The sequence below is a fragment of the Ailuropoda melanoleuca genome, chromosome 18, assembly GCF_002007445.2.
Source record: "Ailuropoda melanoleuca isolate Jingjing chromosome 18, ASM200744v2, whole genome shotgun sequence".
Taxonomy (NCBI): domain Eukaryota; kingdom Metazoa; phylum Chordata; class Mammalia; order Carnivora; family Ursidae; genus Ailuropoda; species Ailuropoda melanoleuca.
In genome coordinates this window covers 30,228,480-30,253,158 of record NC_048235.1, presented here as the reverse complement: position 1 = coordinate 30,253,158, position 24,679 = coordinate 30,228,480, and the positions used below count along the sequence as shown (strand labels likewise).

Genomic DNA, 24,679 nt, shown 5'->3' with positions numbered 1-24,679 from the left:
CAGCGACCTGCTAGCCTCCCCCCGACTTCTCAGTTGCCGGAGGAATCAGACGGGATACCACTGCTAATTGTCCTCGCTGCTTCATTCGAGCGCCTGTCTCTGGTGTGGGGCTGTCTCTGCTCTTCGGCTGTTCATCCTCCTCCTGACAGGCTGCGTGTCGAGCATTCACTGCTCAGTTGCACTTCTGCCAGAGGAACAGGAAGTCGTACCAGGCCGTGGCATCTGGTAGGGTTGGAAATGGGGAGCTGAGGTGAGCTCCTGGTACCAGCTACCCACAGCGAGCATAAGTGGGTGCTGCGAGCCGCAGGTAATACTAGAACTTCCCGCCTGGTTTCCATAGTCGCAGCATCTGAGGCACTTCACACTAGGCCAAAGGAAAGTTCCTGTACGGTTTTGAAAATAGAGCTTTAGCCCAAGAGTAGCCTGCAATAACAAGACTGCTGTTAACGGGAGGATTTAAATTTCCTTCTAAATTGTGCTGGTCGCCTCCTGAGGAAGACAAACAACCTGAGGTGTATTGGTGCCGCTGTATTTTTAACGTGCCTGTTGACTTTCAGTCTCTAGACTGGAGCTGGTTACAGATGGAAGAAGAGCAGAATAGCCTGGAACAGGCCTCTTGACTGTGTGGGTGGCCTTGACCACCTGATGGAGCTGCCTGGCCTGAGGTCCTCCGTGCTATAATGATGTCCCAGAAGTCTTCGGCGCGCAGACAGAGATCTTCTCACTTCCCCGGGCGTTTTGACACTCACCACGGGCCAGGGGTGTGGCCCTCCGTGAGCGCTACCAGCAACTTGTCTGCACACTGGAAGTCCTCCCTCACAGAGGCTCAGCAAACACTGGTGCTGGGCCTGAGCTGCTTCCTCGGCTCTGAAACAGTGCTCAAGGTACTTGCCCCACAGACCACTGGACGAATGTCTAACAGGACTCTTTCAGGACAAAGTATGAAGGACACTCGATGTCAGCCTGGCCTCTCCTGACCCCTCCTGATCTCCACAGGCCCTGATCCACCTGTCTTCCCAGCTAGTGTTTCATCTGGTTTCAGAACCAAACAGACTTTAAGTCAAAGACTCGCCTGGCCCCATCCTTTCTCTTCCTCTTTTCATTTCACTGCTGCTAAAATTTCCCTTTTACCAACGACTTTGGTGGTTGTGCTGCCTCGGCAAGGTTGTAGGTGAAAGCTAGCTCTCCCCGGCCGCAGTCCTTCAGCCCCAGAGTGACTCGCTAGAGCCGGCACAGACGAGCAGCGTCCTTCCTCCGGGTGCCACAGACCACCTGGGAGTGAGTCATCGTGGGGAAGAAGGAAAGAGGAAAAGGGTACCTGTCAACCGCACGTCTGCCGACCGCTGTGCCCACACCTGTCCTTGCTCGCACACATCCCTGTGATGCGGTCATGGGACAGGGGAGCTCCTGCTTTTCATATCATCTAGCAGTATTATTAAATTGATTTATTTAAAAAATAGTTTCTATATTTTGTAACATAACTCAAACATTTCTACTGGGTTCCACAATCTATTTTTACAATATTTATGGTTAGGACTTAGGAACTCAGAAACCAGCGTACTGGAAAATGTCATAAGATCGAAGACTGCATGCATCGAATGGTACCGGGTGGCACTAGCCCCGCTGCTCTGACAGCTCACAGAAGTCCTGTATATTAAAGCAGGAAAGCAGAACGAGTGCAGATGGTCACGACAGGCGAGTTTGGTCAGACGAGGAAGTTGGAACAGAAGAGTTTCACACACTGGCTTCCATGGAAACAGTACAAAGGGTTTCATGGCCAAGTAAGTTTAGGAAATGCTTCATGCTTTAATCGCCTCTTGGAGAGTCAAATTGTACACTGGCATATTAAAGTTTCTGAGAGTCCTGTGATAATAAACTGCCTTAACTATGTAAATCTGTTTACCAAACACGTTTGACAATAGAGCCTTTTTTCCCCATGGAAGTGTAACATTTATTAACATCCTGAAGAGCTGGAGTTGGATGCAGCATGCTTTTGGAAACACTGATGCGCATAGTGGGAAATGAGACCACAAACATAGGCTGGGATGGGACCAGATTGGGGCGGGAATGAATGTTGGGCAAAGGGTTATGGGTTTATTTTATAGGCACTTGGAAGTCACTGAAGAACTTTGAACAAGAAAATGACAAAGCAATGGTTTAAAAAGACTAATGTAACTGGAATATGCTAATTAAAAAAAGTGAAAACCTGAGGTAGGACTTCCGCTTCCAAGAATATGAGGTGTATGTACTTTCCCCAATCCTCCCTTAAGTATAACTAACATCCTTCAGTGTTATCTGTAAACAAATACAAGGAGTCGCTGAAAGGTAGAAGGCCAAAGACCAGCTGGAGACCAGGGACCTGAGCAGTGACTTGGTCCTGAGTTCCCTGGGTTTTGCTTTTGCCTCGTCGGTCCCCAGCAGGGTGCCAGAGAAGCCAACCGACGGAAGAGAGGCTCCCTCTAGTGGTACTAGATTCCCAGGGCTGCTTAACAATCACCCCCCACTGCATGGCCTAACACAGCCGAAGTCTGTTCCTGCACAATTCTGGAGGCCGGAGTCTGTAATCGGGGTGCTGGCGGGACAGCGGCTCCTCCGAAGGCCGTAGGGGAGATTCTTTTTTTTTTTTTTTTTAATAATATTTTTCTATTACGTTAGTCACCATACAGTATGTCCCTAGTTTTTGATGTAAAGTTCCATGATTCATTACTTGCGTATAACACCCAGTGCACCATGCGGTACGTGTCCTCCTTAATACCCATCACCAGCTTCTTTTCCTTGCTTCGTGTAGCTTCTGGGGAGTCCGGGTGATCCTCCCTTTGTGGCTGCATCTCTGCCTTTACTCTCAAACTGCCATTTCTTCTGCCTGTCACATCTCCCCTGTGTGCCTATTATTAGAACCCTTGTGACTGAATTTAGGGCTGATCTGGATATTCCAGGATAAGCTTCTCTTCTCGGGACCCTTAATTTAATCACATGTTTTGCCACATAAGGCAATAGTCACAGATTCTGGGGTTTAAGATGTGGACGTTTCTTCCAGCGGGGGCCACGATTTAACCTACTATCGCCCGCCCTCTAGCCCCTCAAAATTCATGCTCATCCCACACACAAAATACATTCACCCCATCTCAACATCCCCCGAAGTCTCAACCCATTACAGAACCAGCTCCACAGACCAAAAGTTAAATGTTCGCTCAGCAGTCCTGAATTTCATCATCTATGTCACCGGGAAGACGGCATGATCCATGCTGGGTCAAAAGTCTTCCATCTGTGGACCTGTGGAACTAGCAAACAAGTTACCTGCTTGCAAGATACAATGGTGAGTTAGGCATGTAATAGCTATTCCCATTCCAAAAGGAAGAGATTGAAAGGAATAAAGGAGTCACCCGTCCCAAGCAAACTTGAAATCCAGCTAGGCAAATTCCATTAGGTTTCAAGTCTTGAGAGTAGTTCTCTGTCACTTGAGGCTCTGCCCGCTGGGCACAGGCCAGCTCCATAGGCCTCTTGAGTTTCTGTCCACAGTGACTCAAGGCCTCTGCTTCTGTGCCTGCTCCGCCAGCCCCTGCCTTTGTACCCAAATGTACGCCCTCAGAATCATTCTCACTTTTTCTTGAAGGCTAACATATATTTACAGCCGAGTGACTAGCGGCCATTCCCAGCCTGCAAAGTTTTGGAAGTCCAACAGACATCTCTTTTCATCCTCTCTCTGCCCCTTTCAGTCCAAGCTGGTTTTTGTGATATTCTCAAAAATTGTGTGGGTCTCCTGTGTATGTTCTGAGAATCCATACCATTAGACAAAAGGTCCACAGATCTTCTTAGGCAACCCCATCTCTATTCCTGGCTTCTGCCGAGATGATTGAGTGGGTCTATGAGCCACACACATAATCTCTTCGGCAACAGGTTGTCCAGCTGCACGCTTGACCTACTCTGCAGAGGAAGCTTTCCCAACAGTGCATTTCTTCATTTTAGTGTCTTGCAATCTGGATAGGCTGAAAACCTTGAAAATCATCAAGCTCTGGTTCTTTTTTTTCTTTTCTTTTTTTTTTTTTTTTACAGTCCTTTCTTCATTTCCTTCCTTTTTGCATTTTACTATGAACAGCAAGGAGAAATCAGGCCGTACCTTCAACACTTTGCTTGGAAATCTGAGCAGCTGAACAGCCAGGTTCATTGCCTACAAGTTTTACTTTCCATAATGGCAGAACACAGCTCAGCCAAGGGACATATTTCTACCAACGTTCTGTTGATGATGATACATGTATTCTCGGAGATGATAGAAGCTTTATCTACCGTGATCCTCACTCTCTGATCCCTCATCAATGTGTTTAATGTCTTTTTTTTTTTTTTAAAGAGAGAGCACCCATGCGCGTGAGTGGGGGCTGAGGATAGAGAGAATCTTTTTTTTTTTTTAAGTTACACCAAAATAAGCAGCTGCTATAGATTTTATTTTTTATTTTTTGCAATCATCTGAAAAAGTTTATTCTTTTTCATTTTACAGTGAAAAAATTCTTCCAGATCTTATGAGCAACCATCTCAATATACAGTAAATGTAACGGGCCATTTATTTAATTTTTTTTATGTTCAGTTAGTCACTGTATAGTACATCATTAGTTTTTGATATAGTGCTCAATGATTCATTAGTTGCGTGTAACATCCAGTGCTCATCACGTCACACGCCCTCCTTAATACCCATCACCCTCTTAGGGGGCGCCTGGGTGGCACAGTCTTAAGCGTCTGCCTTCGGCTCAGGGCGTGATCCCAGCATTCTGGGATCGAGCCCCGCATCAGGCTCCTCCACTGGAAGCCTGCTTCTTCCTCTCCCACTCCCCCTGCTTGTGTTGCCTCTCTTGCTGGCTGTCTCTGTCAAATAAATAAAATCTTTTTAAAAAAAATACCCATCACCCTCTTACCCCATTGCCCTACCCCCCTCCCCTCTGAAACCCTCAGTTTGTTTCCAAGGGTCCATAGTCTCCGTGGTTCGTCTCCCACTCTGATTTCTCCCCCTTCAGTTTTCCTTCCCTTCCTCTACGGTCCTCCGTGCTATTGCTTATGTTCCACATATGAGTGAAACCACGTGATAATTATCTTTCTCTGCTTGACTTATTTCACTTAGCATAATCCCCTCCAGTTCCATCCATGTCATGCAGATGTTGGATATTCATCCTTTCTGATGGCTGAGTAATATTCCATTGTATATATGAAGCACATCTTCTTTTTCCATTCTGTTGAAGGGCATCTCGGCTCCTTCCACAGCTTGGCTATTGTAGACACTGCTGCTATGAAATTGGGTGCATGTGCCCCTTCTTTTCACTACGTCTGTATCTTTGGGGTAAATACCTAGTAGTGCAATCTCTGGGTCGTAGGGTAGTTCTGTTTTTATGGGGCTCCATGCTCAACGCAGAGTCTGTTTGAGATTCCCTTCCTCTGCCTCTGCCGCTCCCCCTGCTCAGGCTCTGTCTCTCTAAAAAAATAAACAAGCAAAATCTTTAAAACAAACAAAACTAGATACCATATGAGTCAGCAATCACTCCTGACATTTATCCTAGAGAAATAAAATCATATATTCATACAAAAAACTGTTGCAGCTTTATTTTTAATAATCTAAACATGGAAGCAAAATTTCCTCCAGTGGGTGAATGGTTAAACAAACTGTGGTAGATCCACGGCGTGGGGTAGCATTGGCATGAAAAGGCGTGCAACAACTCGGACTCAAGGCTGTTCTACTGAGTGGAAAAAGCTATTTTTCCAGTGTCATACACAATCTGGTTCCATTTATCTGACATTCTCAAAATGATTATTATAGAGATGGAGAATAAAGAGAAATTAGTAATTTCCAGGGATTAGGAATCTTGGTGGGGAGAACGGTGGGTGTTTAAAGGGATAACATGAGGGAGACCCGTATGGTGATAAGACAGTTCTGTATCTCGATTCCGGTGGAGTTACACAAATCACACGTGATAAAATGGCATCGAACTATATGCACACGCTGAACCAGTGTCACTTACCTGCTTTTAATATTGTAGCATTGTTACATAAGATGTAACCACTGAGAAAAACCAGGTGAAGGGGATATGGGACCTCTCTATAGAATATTTGCAACTTCCTATACATCTGTAATTATTTGTAACTTCCCGTGAATCTATTATTTTTTTTAAAAAAACTTAAGAAAGAAACAAGAATAAAGAAATCTCTAGAGGTAGAAACCCAGTGTTTTGGATGGGTATTGGGCCGGGGGGTGAGAGAGGGGAAGAGAGGAAGTGTGGACAATAGAGGGTATGAGCGGAAATGGAAAGAATGTGGCAAATGTGAGTGACATGAACATCTAGTAATATATTCTATGTATATAATAAGTGCTTAGTGCAAATCGACAATAATCTATTTGCTAGTCAGCAGTGCTAATTTTATCTTTACCCTTTTCTTCTGGACCCGTCCCGATGAATAAATTAGGTAGCAACTCCTTTTCCCTCTATGTCATCTCGACTCCGATTTCAGGAAGATTCAAATATTTAAATAAAGATATTATGGCATATAATTTGATGTCCTCATTGATAGAATTTCCTAGAAAACTTTTGTTCAGCAGAACTTTGTGTGATGAGAATGTTCTAATCTGCATTGTCCTGTAGGTAGCTACAAATCACATATGATGTTGAGCATTTAAAATGTGGCTATGGCAACTAAGGAACTAAATTTTTATTTTATTTAATTTCATTTTAAATGTTAATAGCCACATGTGGCAAGTAGCTACTATATTGGACAGAGCGGTTTGGGAAGAAAACACTGTCTTTACAGATGTGTTTGGAACAGGACCAGCATTTACGAATTGGTTAATATATACCAGGCAGTGAACTAACTTGACTTGAAATGCGTGTTTCATCAACTCACATTTTCTCTCAGTGGGATATGCCTTTAATCAATGGCAGGTCACAGTATAGGGGGGGTCAGGTGGCAGTTGTATCAGTTGTAATTACAGATGTGAACTTAGTCATAGCCGTCACTCAGTGGAGCTGTATTCATTTGGTACCACCCATGCTGAGCTTAATTGCCTTCAAAATCTCTCCAGAAATATTATCCTTTCGGTGTGATTTGAGACAGAAATTGATTGTGTACCCAGAAAGGCAAAAACAGAGCAGTGAGCATAAATCTGATATTGGTCATATACTCTCGAGATATGACCATAATTCCATATTTTCTTTCAAAGTAACGGCCAGATTCTTATGGGTCCTAAGAAAGGAATATACCTAGAAGTGGGTGAGGCTGTCCGTTTGTCTCTGAAATACAAGCAGAAGAATTATCTCATGTCAAGCAATGCAACTGAAGGCAAGAGAAATTGCCAGGGCCTTCAGAACAGCTAGAAAAATTCAAAGCAACATGAGGCTGGTGTGACTAATCCATTTGTCAACCAGGATCATCGTTAAGACATTGTGCCATAGATGGGACGCCCGGTGGTTCAGTCGATTAAGCGTCTGCCTTCAGCTCAGGTCATGACCCCAGGGTCCTGGGATCAAGTCCTGTATCAGTGAGCAGCCTGCTTCTCCCTCTGCCTGCCGCTCCCCCTGCTTGTGCTCTCTCTCTGACAAATAAATAAATAAAATCTTAAAAAAATAAAAAGACATTATGCTATAGTTTAATTGATAGCCTTTTTTTTCTTAGTGGTACATAAAATGATGGTGTTTCTTACAATTCAATGGATTTAAGGCTGTTAAAAATACAGTCTCTGATAGTCCTCACAATTCTAATGAGGTAAGTACTATCATTATCTTCATTTCGTCCACAAGGAAACTGAGGCATGGAGAGGTTTAATAAGGTTAAATTAATTCTGACCTTCTTGAGAAGGCTAAGACATGTCTCAAAAGTCACTCTTTTTCCTTGAGGTGTAGGAGTGGGCAGAAGTCCGATTTTTCTCGACACAAACTGACTCGCAGTTTGTTGGAATGATGTTCAGTTACTGCGCACTAACGTCAGGAGGTCAGAGTTTTTTAAAAAACTTGTTCTATGACAATTTGACAAATATGCAAATACAGACAAAGTAGTGTAATAAACTTCTTTATTCTATTCACCCAGATTCAAATTTATCGATACGTGGGCAATCATATTATTTCCTCACCAGCTGCTCTATTAATGAAGAAAATCTCAGACATCATGACATTTCACCCATATGTATTTTAGCATGTACCTCCAGAAGTTTAGCCCCTTTCTTGTTTTCAACATAATTACAATACTATTATCATAATTCTTTCAGGGTCCAATCAAGGGAATGAAACCACACAGCAGATTTAACAAGGAAAGTTTAATATAACAGGGAATTGGCTTCTTAACCGGCTGAACCACCCAGATGCCCCCCCTCCCTTTTTTAAAAGATTTTATTGAATCTTAAAGATTTTATTGAAGCCCATTATAGAGTTGGCTTCTGACGGGTGAAGAAAACTAAGAATGCAGGAATAGCAGAAAAAGAGAGTAGCCACAGCCCCAGTGGCTGAAAAAGCCCCACTCCACCCCCCACCTCCCAGGCCCAGATCCAGACATCATCAGAGAGGCTGTGGCTGTGGCTTACCACTGCAAGAAGGGAAAGCTTGGTGCTGAGTTGGCCAACCTCACTGGGCAGCTGCTCCCCGGGCGCTGGGGAAAGCTGTCCACTGGGAGGTGCTGCACCACACAACTCGCTGAGAAACTGCCAACAGGGGTGCTTTGGCCCCTTTGGGGTGCCAGAGGAATCTTCCTGCTCATTGCCACATACGGTAGGAGCTGCCAGGAGGAGCCCACGAAAACCAGGAAGAAGAGCCCTTTCCTCTTCCAGCGTTCTAATGTTCCTTACGACAGAGTTTAAAACTGTGCCCGTCGGCTCGGGAGAGACGTCCCAGTAGCAAAAACAAGACAATGAAGAATGGATTTGGAATTAAGAGGCAATAGGTTAGTAATCAGCACAGTCCACTCCCCGACTAATCCACTTCCATATGCATCTTTCTCCATACTTTAAACCTCCAGGCAAAAACTAAACGACTCTATGTTTACACCTAAGATACAGCTACACTTGAGAAAAATGAAAATCTCTCACCTTTTCCCCCAAATCAAAAGATACACAGACCCAATAATCACTGTATCTATCACTAGCCATATAAATTGCTTCCCAGATTCCACCACACTAAGTTGTATACTTTATCTTCAACAACTTGTATGTAAAATAATTTTGGGAAGGAGAGAGAAGAAGAAAATGGGTAGCGTTTGCAAATAAGCACACGCATATAATGAGATAAGCAGAGAGAAAATACACAGAGCTCCTGCAGTCCTTGTTTCTACAAGTAGTATCTGTCTCTTCCATGAACCCGGAACTGATAGCTACAGGTTTATTTTCCCACTCCTCATCCCATATTTCCCCTGCCCTCAGCCACAGCCTCAGCTAGTCAGGATTCTTTGTGGTACGTTACATCATTACATCAGATGTAATGATCCTAAAGGACCCAAGTCCAAAATTGTACAGACTTTTTTTTCCTGTAATTTTGCATTAATTTTAACTATTGCATATGAAATGTGTCCAAAGAAGCCCCAGAAAATCCCCTGGCTCCAGACATAGTCCTCACTACACTGATTGCGTAGCAGCAACTCAATTTCTCCTTGGCGATCAAGATCAATCATTCTAATCAGGAGTAACCTTTTCTTGCCTTTTGGCTCAGTGGCATAGGAATCCAAAATGGCCAGGTAGCAACCTCATGTCCCAATTCAGTGGAATCATTGTGGTGCTGCTGGTTGAAGTATTTCCCCTCTTTGGGCACTAAGAGCTCCAGACAAGCGGAGATCAAGATTGCCAGTGTGGGAAGCCAAAATTTTGCAAGGGGGTTTTTGTATATGCAGTGAAAGAAGTCCCTCCTACTTTTCACCCTTCGAATCCCACACCTATTCATTCTCCCTATAAGGAGATAGCATCATATAATGTTTTCTGATTCAATGTACAGACTGCATCCTGCAAGACAGAACTCCATCTTTCCAGGATGTTGTGGCCCAACTGGTATTGAAACCATGTGTTTATCAAGCTATTGCAATTTCAGTTATCCCGGCCACTTTTGGATGATAGGGTATATGGCTGCACTTCCTTTGCTGTGATATGAGTTCTTTGATCAGAAGCAATGCTTTAGGATTGTGGATCTGTAAGTCCACAGACGGTGGTGCAAGCAGAAGCAGACAGGGAAGGCAAGTCCATGTCCAGACTATGTATCTATTCCAGCGAGGAATGATGATAAGGATGAACATCTGCTCCTTCTAATATCATCAAACTGCCATTATTCGGCTGCCTTGCTTCCCGGGGCGGTTGTGCCATACTGGGGGCTAGTGTTAGTCTCTGTTGGCATGTTAACGGGAGCATTATCCCGGTCAGCCTTGGTAAGAGGAAGTGGAGCCTCATTGTTGAGCCTGGGCATAGCCTCCATCCCTGTCACCACAGCCACTGTGTTCATAGCCTACTGAGCAAACAGTGAGATAATGGGGCAAAAAGACTGATATCCACTCGCCATGTAATTTTGTCCGCTGTATTATCAAGAGCCTCCTATACAGAGGCTATCCTTTCATGGGCATGCACGTGAGACACAAATCATCTTCAGTCTGCGTCCATTGTGAGAGGTTCATCCACATGCCTCTTCTCTGGACTTCCTTGCTGGCAATCTTCCAACCCTATTCTCTACAAGTTCCTGATCATCCAGCCAATCTGTTAGTAACAGCCCACGAATCAGACTGGATCCATACTTCTAGCCGTCTCTTATTCCAGACGAAGAGAAAAAACCTGTACTGCTCCAAATTCTGCCCACCAAGAGGATTTTCCTGTGCTATTGTGCTTCCGAGCTCCCGTGAGTGGGGTGTAGTGCTGTAGTTGTTTTCTTTTGGGGGGCACCTGCATGTCACGTAGAGCCATTGATAAACCAGGCTGCAGTTTTTCTTCTTTTTTTTTTTTTAATTTTATTTTATTATATCGTGTTAATCACCATACAGTACATCCCCAGATTCCGATGTAAAGTTTGATGCTTCATTAGTTTGCGTATAACACCCAGTGCACCATGCAATACGTGCCCTCCTTACTACCCATCACCAGTCTATCCCATTCCCCCACCCCCTCCCCTCTGAAGTCTTCAGTTTGTTTCTCATAGTCCATAGTCTCTCATGTTTCATTCCCCCTTCTGATTACCCCCCTTTTCTTTATCCCTTTCTTCCCCTACCGATCATCCTAGTTCTTATGTTCCATAGATGAGAGAAATCATATGATAATTGTCTTTCTCTGCTTGACTTATTTCACTTAGCATTATCTCCTCCAGTGCCGTCCATGTTGCAGCAAATGTTGAGAATTCGTTCTTTCTGATAGCTGAGTAATATTCCATTGTATATATGGACCACAGCTTCTTAATCCAGTCATCTGTTGAAGGGCATCTCGGCTCCTTCCATGATTTGGCTATTGTGGACAATGCAGCTATGAACATTGGGGTGCATATGGCCCTTCTCTTTACTACGTCTGTATCTTTGGGGTAAACACCCAGTAGTGCAATGGCTGGGTCATAGGGTAGTTCAATTTTTAACTTTTTAAGGGACCTCCACACTGTTTTCCAGAGTGGCTGTACCAACTTGCATTCCCACCAACAATGTAGGAGGGATCCCCTTTCTCCACATCCTCTCCAACAATTGTTGTTTCTTGCCTTGTCTATCTTTGCCATTCTAACTGGCGTAAGGTGGTATCTCAGTGTGGTTTTGATTTGAATTTCCCTGATGGCTAATGATTTTGAACATTTTTTCATGTGTCTGTTAGCCATTTGTATGTCTTCATTGGAAAAGTGTCTGTTCATATCTTCTGCCCATTTTATGATTTGTTTATTTGTTTCTCGTGTATTGAGTTTGAGAAGTTCTTTGTAGATCTTGGATACCAGTCCTTTATCTGTGGTGTCCTTTGCAAATATATTCTCCCATTCCGTGGGCTGTCTCTTAGTTTTTTTGACTGTTTCCTTGGCTGTGCAGAAGCTCTTTATCCTGATAAAGTCCCATAAGTTCATTTTATCTTTTATTTCTCTTGCCTTTGGCGATGTGTCGTGAAAAAGGTTGCTCTGGCCGATGTCATAGAAGTTGTTGCCTATGTTCTCCTCTAGAATTTTGATGGATTCCTGTCTCACATTGAGGTCTTTCATCCATTTGGAGTTTATTTTTGTGTATGGTGTGAGAGAGTGGTCAAGTTTCATTCTTTTGCATGTAGCTGTCCAATTTTCCCAGCACCATTTATTGAAGAGACTGTCTTTTTTCCACCGGATGTTTTTTCCTGCTTTATCAAAGATTAGTTGCCCAAAGAGCCGAGGGTCCATTTCTGGGTTCTCTATTCTGTTCCATTGGTCGATGTGTCTGTTTTTGTGCCAGTACCATGCTGTCTTTGTGATCACAGCTTTGTAGTACAGCTCGAAATCCGGCATTGTGATGCCCCCAGCTTTGTTTTTCCTTTTCAACAGTTCCTTGGAGATTCGGGGCCTTTTCTGGTTCCATACAAATTTAAGGACTATTTGTTCCAGTTCTTTGAAAAATGTCCTCGGTATTTTGATCGGGATAGCATTGAAAGTGTAGATTGCTCTGGGTAGTATGGACATTTTAACTATGTTAATTCTTCCAATCCATGAGCATGGAATATTTTTCCATCTTTTTATGTCTTCCTCAATATCTTTCAAAAGTGATCTATAGTTTCTAGGATATAGGTCCTTTACGTCTCTGGTTAAGTTAATTCCAAGGTAACGTATGGTTTTTGGTGTTATTGTAAATGGGATGGATTCCCTAATTTCTCTTTCTTCAGTCTCGTTATTCGTGTATAGAAATGCAACTGATTTCTGGGCATTGATTTTGTATCCTGCCACCTTACTGAATTGTTCTATAACTTCTAATAGTTTGGGAGTGGATTCCTTTGGGTTTTCCATATAGAGTATCATGTCATCTGCAAAGAGAGACAGTTTGACTTCTTCTTTGCCGATTTGGATACCTTTGATCCCTTTTTGTCTTCTGATTGCTGTTGCAAGGACTTCTAGTACTATGTTGAATAATAGTGGCGAGAGTGGGCATCCTTGTCGTGTTCCTGATCTTAAGGGAAAGGCTTCCAGCTTTTCCCCATTGAGAATAATGCTTGCAGTAGGCTTTTCATAGATGGCTTTTATGAGATTGAGAAATGTACCCTCTATTCCTACACTCTGAAGGGTTTTAATCAGGAAAGGATGCTGTATTTTGTCAAATGCTTTTTCTGCATCAATTGAGAGGATCATATGGTTCTTGAGTCTTTTCTTGTTGATATGATGTATCACATTGATTGATTTGCGAGTGTTGAACCATGCTTGCATCCCAGGTATGAATCCCACTTGGTCATGATGGATAATCCTTTTAATGTACTGTTGGATTCTATTAGCAAGGATCTTGTTGAGGATTTTGGCATCCATATTCATTAGAGAAATCGGTCTGTAATTCTCCTTTTTGAGGGGGTCTTTGCCTGGTTTGGGGATCAAGGTAATATTAGCCTCATAGAATGAGTTTGGTAGCTTTCCTTCTGTTTCTATTTTTTGAAATAGCTTTAGGAGAATAGGTATTATTTCTTCTTTGAATGTTTGGTAGAATTCCCCAGGAAAACCGTCTGGGCCTGGAGTTTTATTATTTGGAAGGTTGTTTATCACTGACTCAATTTCTTCATAGTTAATTGGCCTATTTAAGAAATCTATTTCTTCCTGTTTCAGTCTTGGTAGTTTATAGGTTTCCAGGAAGGCCTCCATCTCTTCCAGATTGTTTAGTTTTTTGGCATATAGCTGTTGATAAAAGTTTCTAATAATCCTTGCAATTTCAATGGTGCTGGTCGTGACCTCTCCCTTTTCAGTCATAATTTTAATAATCTCAGTCCTTTCTCTTTGTTTTTGGACAAGTTTTGCCAGTGGTCTGTCAATTTTATGGATTCTCTCAAAGAACCAGCTTCTAGTCCTGTTGATCTGCTGTACTGTGCTCCTGGTTTCTAATTCATTGATTTCTGCTCTAATCTTGGTCAACTCCTTCCTTGTCAGTGGGTTAGGCCTGTCCCTCTGTTGCTGTTCCAGTTTCTTGAGGTGAGAATATAGAAACTGCATTTTAGATTTTTCTATTCTTTTGAGTGAGGCTTGGATGGCTATGTATTTCCCCCTTAGGACTGCCTTTGCAGTATCCCATAGGTTTTGGACCGTTGTGTATTCATTCTCGTTGGTCTCCATAAATTGTTTAATTTGTTTTTTGATTTCCTGGTTTATCGAGTCATTCTTGAGCAGGATGGTTCTTAGCCTCCAAGTGTTTGAGTTTCTTCCAGGTTTTTCCTTGTGGTTGAGTTCCAATTTCAGAGCGTTGTGGTCTGAGAATATGCAGGGGATAATTTCAATCTTTTGGTATTGGCTGAGACCTGTTTTGTGTCCCAGAGCATGATCTATTCTTGAGAATGTTCCATGGGCATTTGAATAGAATGAGTATTCTTTGGTTCTGGGGTGTAGTGTTCTATATATATCTATGAGGTCCAACTCGTCGAGTATGGCATTCAAAGCCTTTGATTCTTTGCTTAGTTTTTGCCAGGGTGTTCTGTCTATTTCTGATAGTGGGGTGTTGAGGTCCCCTACTATTACTGTGTTCTTATCTATATGTCTCTTTATTTTGGTTAAGAGTTGGCTTGTGTATCTTGCTGCTCCCCTGTTGGGGGCATATATATTAATAATTGTCATATCCACTTGTTGAATACTTCCTTTAAGAATAATATAGTGCCCTTCTGTATCTCTCTCTATGGCCTCTAGTTTAAAATCCAGTCTATCTGATATGAGAATTGCTACTCCAGCTTTCTTTTGAGGTCCATTTGCGTGGAAGATGGTACTCCATCCCCTTACTCTAAGTCTGAATGCATCTTTGGGTTCAAAATGAGTCTCTTGTAGACAGCAAATGGATGGGTCATGTCTTTTTATCCAATCTGCAACCCTGTGGCGTTTTATGGGAGAGTTTAAGCCATTTAGATTGATAGAGATTATTGACAGATATGATTTTAATGATGCCATTTCTCTTTAAAGTCTTTGTATCGGTTGTGACTTGCTGCTCTGTATCACTCTTGGGGCCTTTTTACCTTTATAGAGCCCCCCTTAATATCTCCTGTAGGGCTGGTTTCGTGGTTACGAAATTGGTTAATGATTGGCGATTTTGGAACGTCTTTATTTCTCCATCAATTCTGAATGACAGCTTTGCTGGATAAAGGATCCTTGGCTGCATGTTTTTCTCTGAAAGAGCTTTAAAAATGCCCCCCCAAGCCTTTCTCTCATTCCAGGTCTCTGTAGACAGGTCTGACGTAATCCTGATACCTTTGCCTTGGTACGTGAGAAATTTCTTTGCCCTGGCCGCTTTCAATACTGTATCCTTGGATCTAATATTTGCGAATTGCACTATGACATGCCGTGGCGTAGGTTTGTCCTGGTTGAGCTTGGATGGGGTCCTCTCTGCCTCTTGGACACGAATGCTTGTTTCCCTTGCTAGATTAGGGAAGTTTTCAGCTACAATTTGTTCAAATATCTCTTCTAGACCTCTGTTTTTCTCCACCCCTTCAGGGATGCCGATGATTCTGACATTGGATCGTTTCATAGAGTCAGTAATCTCCCGTAATCTACATTCGTGGGCGTGGATTTTTTTAAGACCAGCTTCTATTTTCGTTTTTTCTTCTACTAACCCATCCTCCAATTCGCTAACGCGTTCCTCTGCCTCGGTGACCCTGGCCGTCAGAGCCTCTAGTTTTGACTGCATTTGGCTCATAGAATTTTTAATTTCTGTCAGATTCGCTCTCATTTCTGCCCTTAGGGATTCTATATTCTCAGCAACGCTTTCTCTGATGCTTTTTTCAAGTTTACTCATCATCTTGACCATTGTTGCTCTGAATTCCATTTCTGATAATTGGGATACATCCATATGTATTAATTCTGTGGCCGAGGCCAATTCTGTGGCAGAGGCCACAGACTCATTATCTTTTCTTTGCTGGGGGGGACTTCTCCTTCTCGTCATTCTGATGAAGAGAGATTGCAGGGTTGTCCAGAGCCCAAGTGTTGACTGGGACCCAGGCCGTGCGCCCTTGTTTTATAGAGATCTTAGGGATGTGGGCTTCTTCCTTAAAGAGTTTATTTATTTATTTGAGAGAGAGAGAGACAGTCAGCAAGAAAGGGAACCCAAGCAGAGGAGTGGGAGAGGAAGAAGCAGGTTCCCGGTGGAGAAGCCCGATGAAGGACTCCTTACGGAGCGTTGTGATCACACCCTAATCCGAAGACAGGTGCTTGGTGACTGCGCCACTCAGGCGCTCCGGGTTGTGGGCTTCTTGATTTTTCAGCCTGCCTTCTGGGGGAGGGGCCTGCCTGCAGGTACTCAGAAAACCCTGTTTGGGTAGAGTCTCTGTGTCCCTTGCGAGGGGGGATGGGGATGGGCACCCTGTGAGCCGGTATTTCCGGGCTTTTGTTCTCTGGCGGCTTTCCCTGGCGGTTTGCTATGCCTCTTCTGAGAGAGCAGCAGCGGCTGAAATTCAGCCTCTGTCTCAGAACAGAGGGATCGCGGATCGTTCTCCACTGATGTTCTGGCCACTTTAACTCTGTTTCTGTTGGTGCTGCTCAACCCTGCAGCATCCCGGGCTGTGCGCCCCACACCCGGCGTCCCAGCCCTCACTTCCAGGGCCGGCACGTCTCTGTCCTTTGTGTTTCCAACCCCGCCCGCCGCCAGCCGCCCCGCGCGGGCTCCCGGAGCTCCCCGTCTCAGTCTGGTGTCTCACGGGTGCTGACCGCGAGTCCGCCTGCTCCCCCGTGCAGGTGGCCCTCCAGCCGCCAGCCGCCCCGCGGACGCTCCCGGAGCTCCCGGTCTCAGCCTCGATCCAGTGAGCACACCGGAGCTCCGGAGCTCCGTGAGATGCTTGGTGGTGCACGCTCCCGGCTCACGGACTCAGTCTGCCGTTTCCAGAGTGCGGGTCCGCGGTCCGCCCGCTCCCCGGTGCAGGTGGCCCGCCAGCCGCCCTGCGCGCGCGCTCCTGGAGCTCGCGTTCTAAGTCTGTTGTCTCGCGGGTGCCGTCCGCGAGTCCGCCTGCTCCCCCGTGCAGGTGGCCCGCCAACCGCCAGCCGTCCCGCGTGCGCTCCCGGAGCTCCCTTCTCAGCCTGCTGTCTCAAGCGTGCGGGTCCGCGGTCTGTCCGCTCCCCCTTGCAGGTGGCTACCGCTTCCCGGCGCCCTGACACGGCGGCTCCCTCCCCCTTCTGTTTAGCTTCCGATATCTGTGCGCGGTTTCACGGCTCCCCGCTTCGTACCTCGATACTCAGCGCTGGAGATGTTCATTTGTAGAGATCCAGATGTATCTTCCTGCGTCTCAGGCTGATTCCGTGGATATTCCTGCTGGTCTGGTACCTATCCAGCTCAACTCAGGGGACCGGCTGAAAAAGGGGTCCCCTACTCCTCCGCCATCTTAACCTCCCCCCTGCAGTTTTTCTTCTGCAGGTAACTTGTCATGAAGGACATCATCCGCATGCCACAGGCATGGACTGAGAGAGAGGACACGAGCAACATCAGTGCTAAAGGGCTGAAGGGGCCTGAGCCACCTGCTCATGCAATTCACTCACCCCTTTTGGATCTTCTTCCAAGTACCCTGAGCACCAAAGAGGACAAGTATTCCGACTCTATCGCCATACATCTCTTTTGCCTCTTTGAACTTCCTATATTGTCACTGAAGTCATTTTTTCAATGTTTTATTTCTATAGTTTCTTTTTCATTGGTTGTTGCTGGTAGAGAAGAATTCATGTTTGTAAGTCAATCGTGTATCTGGGAACCGTACTGAAATTTTATTAGTTCTAATATTTTATCTTAATTCTATTGTGTTATCTGTATGGATTACTCAGCTGCAGATAATTATGGTTTTGTCTTTTCTTTTTTTTTTTTTTTTTAAGATTTTATTTATTTATTTGACAGAGATAGAGACAGCCAGNACAGCCAGCGAGAGAGGGAACACAAGCAGGGGGAGTGGGAGAGGAAGAAGCAGGCTCATAGCAGAGGAGCCTGATGTGGGGCTCGATCCCAGAACGCCAGGATCATGCCCTGAGCCGAAGGCAGGCGCTTAACCACTGTGCCACCCAGGCGCCCCTGTCTTTTCTAATGCTAATGCCTTTACTATTTGCACAATTGTGGGAATAGCGGACAGCCTCGCCCTCTTTTGAGACTAAAGTTTCTCTGTCAGAAATTATTTCTTTAAAGATTTTATTTATTTAATTGAGAAAGAGAGAGAGGACAACCAGGGGGAGGGGCTGAGGGAGAGGGACAAGCAGACTCCCTGCTGAGCAGGGAGCCCGATTTGAGGCTCCATCCCAGGACTCCGAGTTCATGACCTGAGCAGAAGTCAGATGCTCAACTGACTAAACAACCCAGGTGCCCCTCTCTGTCAAAAATGATGTTTACTGTTGGCTTCTGGCAGAGTCTATATGAAGTAAAGTATATTTTCTACTATTTTCTGTTTTCTGAGCCCTTTTAAAATCACAAACTGGGGAGCACCTGGCTGGGTCAGTTGGAAGAGCATGCAACTCTTGATCTCCAGGTCATGAGTTCAAGCTCCACGTTTGGGTGTAGAGATTACTTTTAAAAAATCATATTAAATCAAATCACAAATTGTTTTGAACTTTATCAAATACTTTTCATTTGTATACTGAGGTGATTGTATTTTTTCCTCTCTCCTATTATTGTGAGGACTCGTGTTAGATTTTTCTGGTGTTAAACTGTTCTTGCATTGATAGAATGAACTCTATGTGCCCATGATTTTTTAAACAGATCTTATTTTTTAAAGATTTTATTTATTTATTTGAGAGAGAGAATGAACAGGGGGGAGAGGCAGAAGGAGAGAGGGAGAAACAGACTCCCCACTGAGCAGGGAACCTGACATGGAGCTTGATCCCAGGACCCTGAGAACATGACCTGAGCCAAAGGCAGACACTTAATAACTGAGCCACCCAAGCGCCCCAGTAGACTTTATTTTTTTTAAGCAGTTTTAGATTCACAGCAAAATTATGTAGAAGGTACAGAGATTTCCCATACACCCCATGCTCTCACAAGTTCATAGCCTTCCCCACCATCCACATCCCCCACCAGAATGGTACATTATTTACAACTGATGAACCTACATTGACATTTCATTATCATCCAGAGTCCAGAGTTCACATTCAAGTTCACCTTTGTGTTGTACATTCTATGGGTTTGGACAAATTCATAATGGCATGTATCCACGATTATAGGATCACACAGAATAGTTTCACTGCTCTGCAATTGTTTGTTTTTAAATTCAGTCACTTGGGGTGCCTGGCTGGTTCAGTCAGTTAAGCGTCCAACGTCCAACTCTTGATTTCAGCTCAGGTCATGAGATTGAGCCCCGAGTCGGGCCCCACACTGGGCGTGGAGCCTGCTTAAGATTCTCTCTCTCCGAGGCACCTGGGTGGTACAGCCCTTAAACATCTGCCTTCGGCTCAGGGTGTGATCCTGGAGTCCTGGGATCGAGCCCCACATCAGGCTCCTCCGCTGGGAGCCTGCTTCTTCTTCTCCCACTCCCCATGCTTGTGTTCCCTCTCTCGCTGTGTCTCTCTCTGTCAAATAAATTAAATCTTTTTTTTAAAAAAGGCAGAACAGGGGTGCCTGGGTGGCACAGCGGTTAAGGGTCTGCCTTTGGCTCAGGGCGTGATCCTGGCGTTATGGGATCGAGCCCCACATCAGGCTCCTCCGCTGTGAGCCTGCTTCTTCCTCTCCCACTCCCCGCTTGTGTTCCCCCTCTCGCTGGCTGTCTCTATCTCTGTCAAATAAATAAATAAATAAAATCTTAAAAAAAAAAAAAAAAGGCAGAACAGGCTCTCTTTCTGCTGGGCTCTGTCAAATAAATAAATAAAATCTTAAAAAAAAAAAAAGATTCTCTCTCTCCTTCTCCCTCTTCCCCTCTCCCCACTCGCATGCTCTCTGACTCTAAAATAAAATTAAATTAAAAATAAAAAAATTTAAAAATTCAATTACTTAATATTTTATTTGAGATGTTTACATTTATTTTTATGTTGGAAATGGGCCTATACTTTTCTCATGGGCACTCAAAATAGAATATGTATTCTATGAAACTGAAGGGAAATGTTGACTTTTCCATGGCTGGTGCTCATGGCCTTACCTATCCTCTTTATGTTGATGGCTACATTTATATGCCTAAACTTCAAATATGTAGATTTACCTCTGTGGTAAACATACCTAAATACCTCAAAAATACTGGATTTATTCTCTCCCTGTCCCCCAAGCCTGTTATTTGTATTTTTGTGAGCTCGGGTAATGACATTGCCATCCACCAAGTCCTACAAGGCAGAGATCATGCTAGACTCTTCCTCGCTCTTCTCATCTAAGACCTGCTTATTTTTCACCTCTTAATTTTCAAGCATTTCCCTCTCATGCTCTCCTGCCTTAGGTTTTTAAATGGTCTCCTAAAATCTCCCACTTAACAAAAATTTATCCTCTGCAGTGCTGTTAGAGTGAAAATTGGAAACTGTCACCCGGCTGCTTGAAGCCCTCTGTGACTCTACAGCACCAAAGACCAGTGTCCAGTCCCCACAGTCCAGCAGACATTGACACGCATCCTGACCTCTAACCTCATACTCTGCCAACTTCGGGGCAGTATTCTATTTTCCTGATACACACCATACTGTTTCTTCTCTGTGAAAAGTTTTTTTTTTTTTACATGCCTCACCTCATCTCATTCTGTTCATCTTCATCCGTGGCTCTTCCTGTTTCTCTCAGTTGATTCTGTGACCTCTCCCTGACCTCTACACTAGCTGCACCTCCCCCCACACCCCACCACACACACACACACACGCACACACGCACACACACACACACACACACACACACACACACGGAGTTCTCTAATCTAGTCTTACTCCCAAAGCAATTTATTCTTGCCTCATGGTTTTATTTTTTTTTCAAGATTTTATTTATTTATTTGAGAGAGAGAGCATGAGCGGGAGCAAGGAGATGGAGAGAGAAGCAGGCTCCCCGCTGAGCAGGGAGCCCAGCGCAGAGCTGGATCCCAGGACCCTGGGATCATGACCTGAGCCAAAGGTCGGTGCTTAACTGACTGAGCCACCCAGGCATCCCTCCCACCTCCTGGTTTTAAACACCATACAGATGCTGATGGTTTCTAATTATACCTCCAGCTCAGACCTCTCTCCTAAACCCCAGGATAATATATCCCACTGTCCCTTCGGCACTGTCAACTGCATATACATCACACATTCCAAAAATCCACTCCTGATTTTTCCCTCCCAAACTTGTTCTTCACAGTCTTCCTAACGCCTTGAATGACAGCTCTGTTCTTCCAGTTACTTAGTTAAATAACCATGGATTCACCCTGACTACTCTCTTTTTTCATACCCCACATCCAATTTATCCAATGAATCCTGGTGGTTCAACCTTCAGAGTATACCCAGAACCTGAATATTTCCCATTTCCTTCAGCATCACCTTCTGCTCTCACTTTGCTACCACCACTCTGACCCCTCTCTGTCCACGGGGCATGCTGCCCGCTCCTTGGTACCATCATCTGCTACTCTCTTCCTTGCTCACTCTGGACCACCCACACTATCTTCCTCGCTTATCCTCTATGAAAGAAAAAGACTTCATTTCAAATTGGGTTTTGTCGGTATCACCCTTTGTTGAAATGGTCATGTAATCTGCACCAATTTGCCTAGAACTTTTTAGCTTCAGCCTCGGAGTTGACACTAACATTTTCCTCTGCCTGGATCACTCTCTCCCCCAGAGAGCCTCATGGCTCCTTTCTTCTTGGTTTAAATCTCTGTTCATATGCAGCCATATCAGAGAGGCCTTCCCAGGCCATCCTCCATGCTGGCACCCATCTCCTACCCCACCACCCAGGCGGCTGTCCCTGTAACTCTGTTATCTTGACTTATTTCTTCTTATGCACTGTCACCACCTGATAACATTTATTTGTCCCTCCATACATCCATTAAAAAACTTGGTCTGTTCATTGCTGTATACACAGCACCCAGAGTAGGGCAGGGCACTTGGTAGGGGTTCGATAAATGTTTATTGATTGAATGAGTACTTCTAGCTCACACATATTTTGTCAGAAGTACCTAGTGCTATCTCTTGAAAGGGTTTAGGCTTTTGAAATCCTGAAAGGAGAGACTAGGGGCTTTCAGCTCTGTCTCTTCTTTTGTGTGTGTGTTTTATTTTTTATTAGTATTTTATTTTATTATTATTTTTCAGTTAGCTCTGTCTCTTCTTTATGCTGAGGAAGTGAAACAAGTAAAAATATCTGCTTGGGATGGGTAGAAGAGAGGAGAGCACTGACAGTTCATATTTCAAAAAAATGATCACCCAAGGCAGTTCTTACTTCTCATTTCCCCCCGAGTCCACAGGCTTGTGGGTTCTAAAGTAGAGAATGGTTTTTGGAGGTTTGTTTTTTTTTTTTAAGCCAAAACATTATTTCTGTGTGGAAATTTGAGGTCTGTTATCACTTGATTTACTCCATCACCCCCAACCAGCTTTGGTTCACTCCCTTGTATTATGTGTGAATCTTTCCAGTTTTCACAACAGGTAGTGTGGCTTAATATACCTTTTAATCCTTCTTTCTCCTTTTTCCCCTACTATGCTCAATCTCATTCAATAATGTTTATTTAGAAAAAATGTTATCCAGTTAGGAGCTCTTAAACAGTGCTCTGTTATTTTCCAAATAAGGTTTTGTTAGTGACATATCTAAGGGTGCATATCTTAGGATGGACCAACTTGTCTCAGTTTGCCCTGAACTTTCTTGGTTTTAGCCCTAAAATTCTGTATCCCAGGAAGCCCCTCAGTCCCTGCCAAACTGGGCAGTTAGCCACCCTACATCGTGATGTCAATATCCTCTGTAATTTAAAGTATTTGATAGCTCAGCAAAATTGCAATTTAGGATACTCATTCACTATGTATTTATTGAGCCCCTACTCTGCTGGAGCTTACAATCCACATTGGGGAGGAAAAACAGAGCAGAGAGAAGATAATAGGCAAGTAACACATGTGTAAATTTCAAATCATTTTCATGGAATGGAATAGTTCCACAGTAATAGAAAGGGCCTGGTTGCTGCTCAGGAACGTGACAAGGATGTGACCACTTGGCTAGGAATTGAATGCTGGGAAGGCAGCCAGGCAAAGCCCTGAACAATGAGAAAAGAGCTCTGACGCAGGTACACGTGTGTGCTACATAATGGTATGTGTTCACTAACAAACGGAAAAGCGGCGAGAACTAAACTAGGAAAGTTGGAAGGAGATAGATCACATTAGGCCTTGTGGGCCATTGGAAGGAATTTCGAATGTATTCTAAGTGCAATGAAAGCATATTTAAGTAAATGAATGACATGCTGATATACATTTTTAAAAGACTACTTTTGTCTTGTTTGGAGAATGGCCTGCCAGGGACAAGAGCAGAACCAGGAAGCCCACTGAGGAGGCTAGGGCAGCAATCGGAGTGAGATCATGGTAGACTGGACTAGAGTAGTGGCAGTAGAGGGGGTGAGAGGTCATCCAATTCAGAGCACGAATTCTGGAGACAGAACAGACAAGACTTGACAGATTGGATGTGGGCTGTGAAAAGAGCCATTAAGAATGGCTCCTAGAGTTTTGACCTGATGGCAGGGTGGATTAAAATGTCATTAACTGAATTGGGAAAAGTTAAGAAGTTAGTGGGGCAGAAATCAAGAGTTCTTTAGGACACTTATTAGTGAGATGCTTACTATGGACAACTAGACAGCCAGCAGGCAGTTTGATATATGAGAGTGGAACTAAAGGGAGAGGTCAGCGCTAGAAATAACAAATTAGGGAGTCTTCAAGCTGGCATGGCATTTTAAAAGGTGAAACTGAACAGAGTGGAAAAGCTGGTTAGAGGAGCAAAGCCTGAGGCACTTTCTCAGAAAAGCTGGAGAGTGGAGGAGGAGCGAGAACCAGCACAAACACGCAGAACAAACACTTGAGAAGGAGTGGGTATGAAGGAAGGAGGAAGACACAGAGCACGTGCTCTCGTAGAGGCCAATTAAAAACAAAGTATTTCAAGAAGAGAGGGGTTAAAGTCGATCAAATGTTGCTGGTTGGTCCAAGAAGATGAGGACAGGGAATTGATCACTTCCCTTGGATTCTCTGGCACTGATTTTTAAAAAGTATAATCCTCATATACACTACCCATATAAAATGAGTATTTTTTTACTCATATAAAAATGGCATAATACTCATATAAAATACTCACAATACTTATATAAAAAATGATCCTACAGTTCCCTAAAGTTGTAACTTTCATTTTTCAAAAATGAATAAAAACTTTTTTTTCTTTTTTCTTTCTTTCTTTCTTTCTTTTTTTAGAGAGAGCATCCCAGGCAGGCTCCCCACTCACCCAGGGGAGAACCCGATTTGGGGCTTGATCCTGAAATCACGACCTGAGCTGAAATCAAGAGTCAGGCGTTCAACTGACTGAGTCACCCAGGTGCCCGGAATTAAAACTTTTTTTTTTATTTAATGAGGGATGATCATTCTTCAGAACATAATAATATGAACATAGCCTGGAATAAGGATTGGGTAGGAAAAAAGCTGAACTGAGAAAAATACTAAGGCAACTCATATATCTAAACAAAGGTGTTAAGAAACTT

The 24,679-nt window shown here is 43.9% G+C and overlaps 1 protein-coding gene across 3 annotated transcripts in view; it reads left to right on the top strand.

Annotated features, from left to right (window-relative positions):
* Window positions 1-2,210, top strand: part of IKBKB (inhibitor of nuclear factor kappa B kinase subunit beta) — a 65,674-nt gene extending 63,464 nt beyond the window's left edge. For 2 of the 3 annotated variants that reach the window (XM_019798707.2, XM_034647801.1), the window contains one exon: window positions 558-620. In XM_019798707.2, the coding sequence (XP_019654266.1) occupies window positions 558-620 (63 nt within the window). Of the gene's footprint in view, window positions 1-557 lie in introns of all 3 variants that reach the window. The other variant, XM_034647802.1, reaches the window with a different exon arrangement.
* Window positions 2,211-24,679: the final 22,469 nt, after the last annotated feature.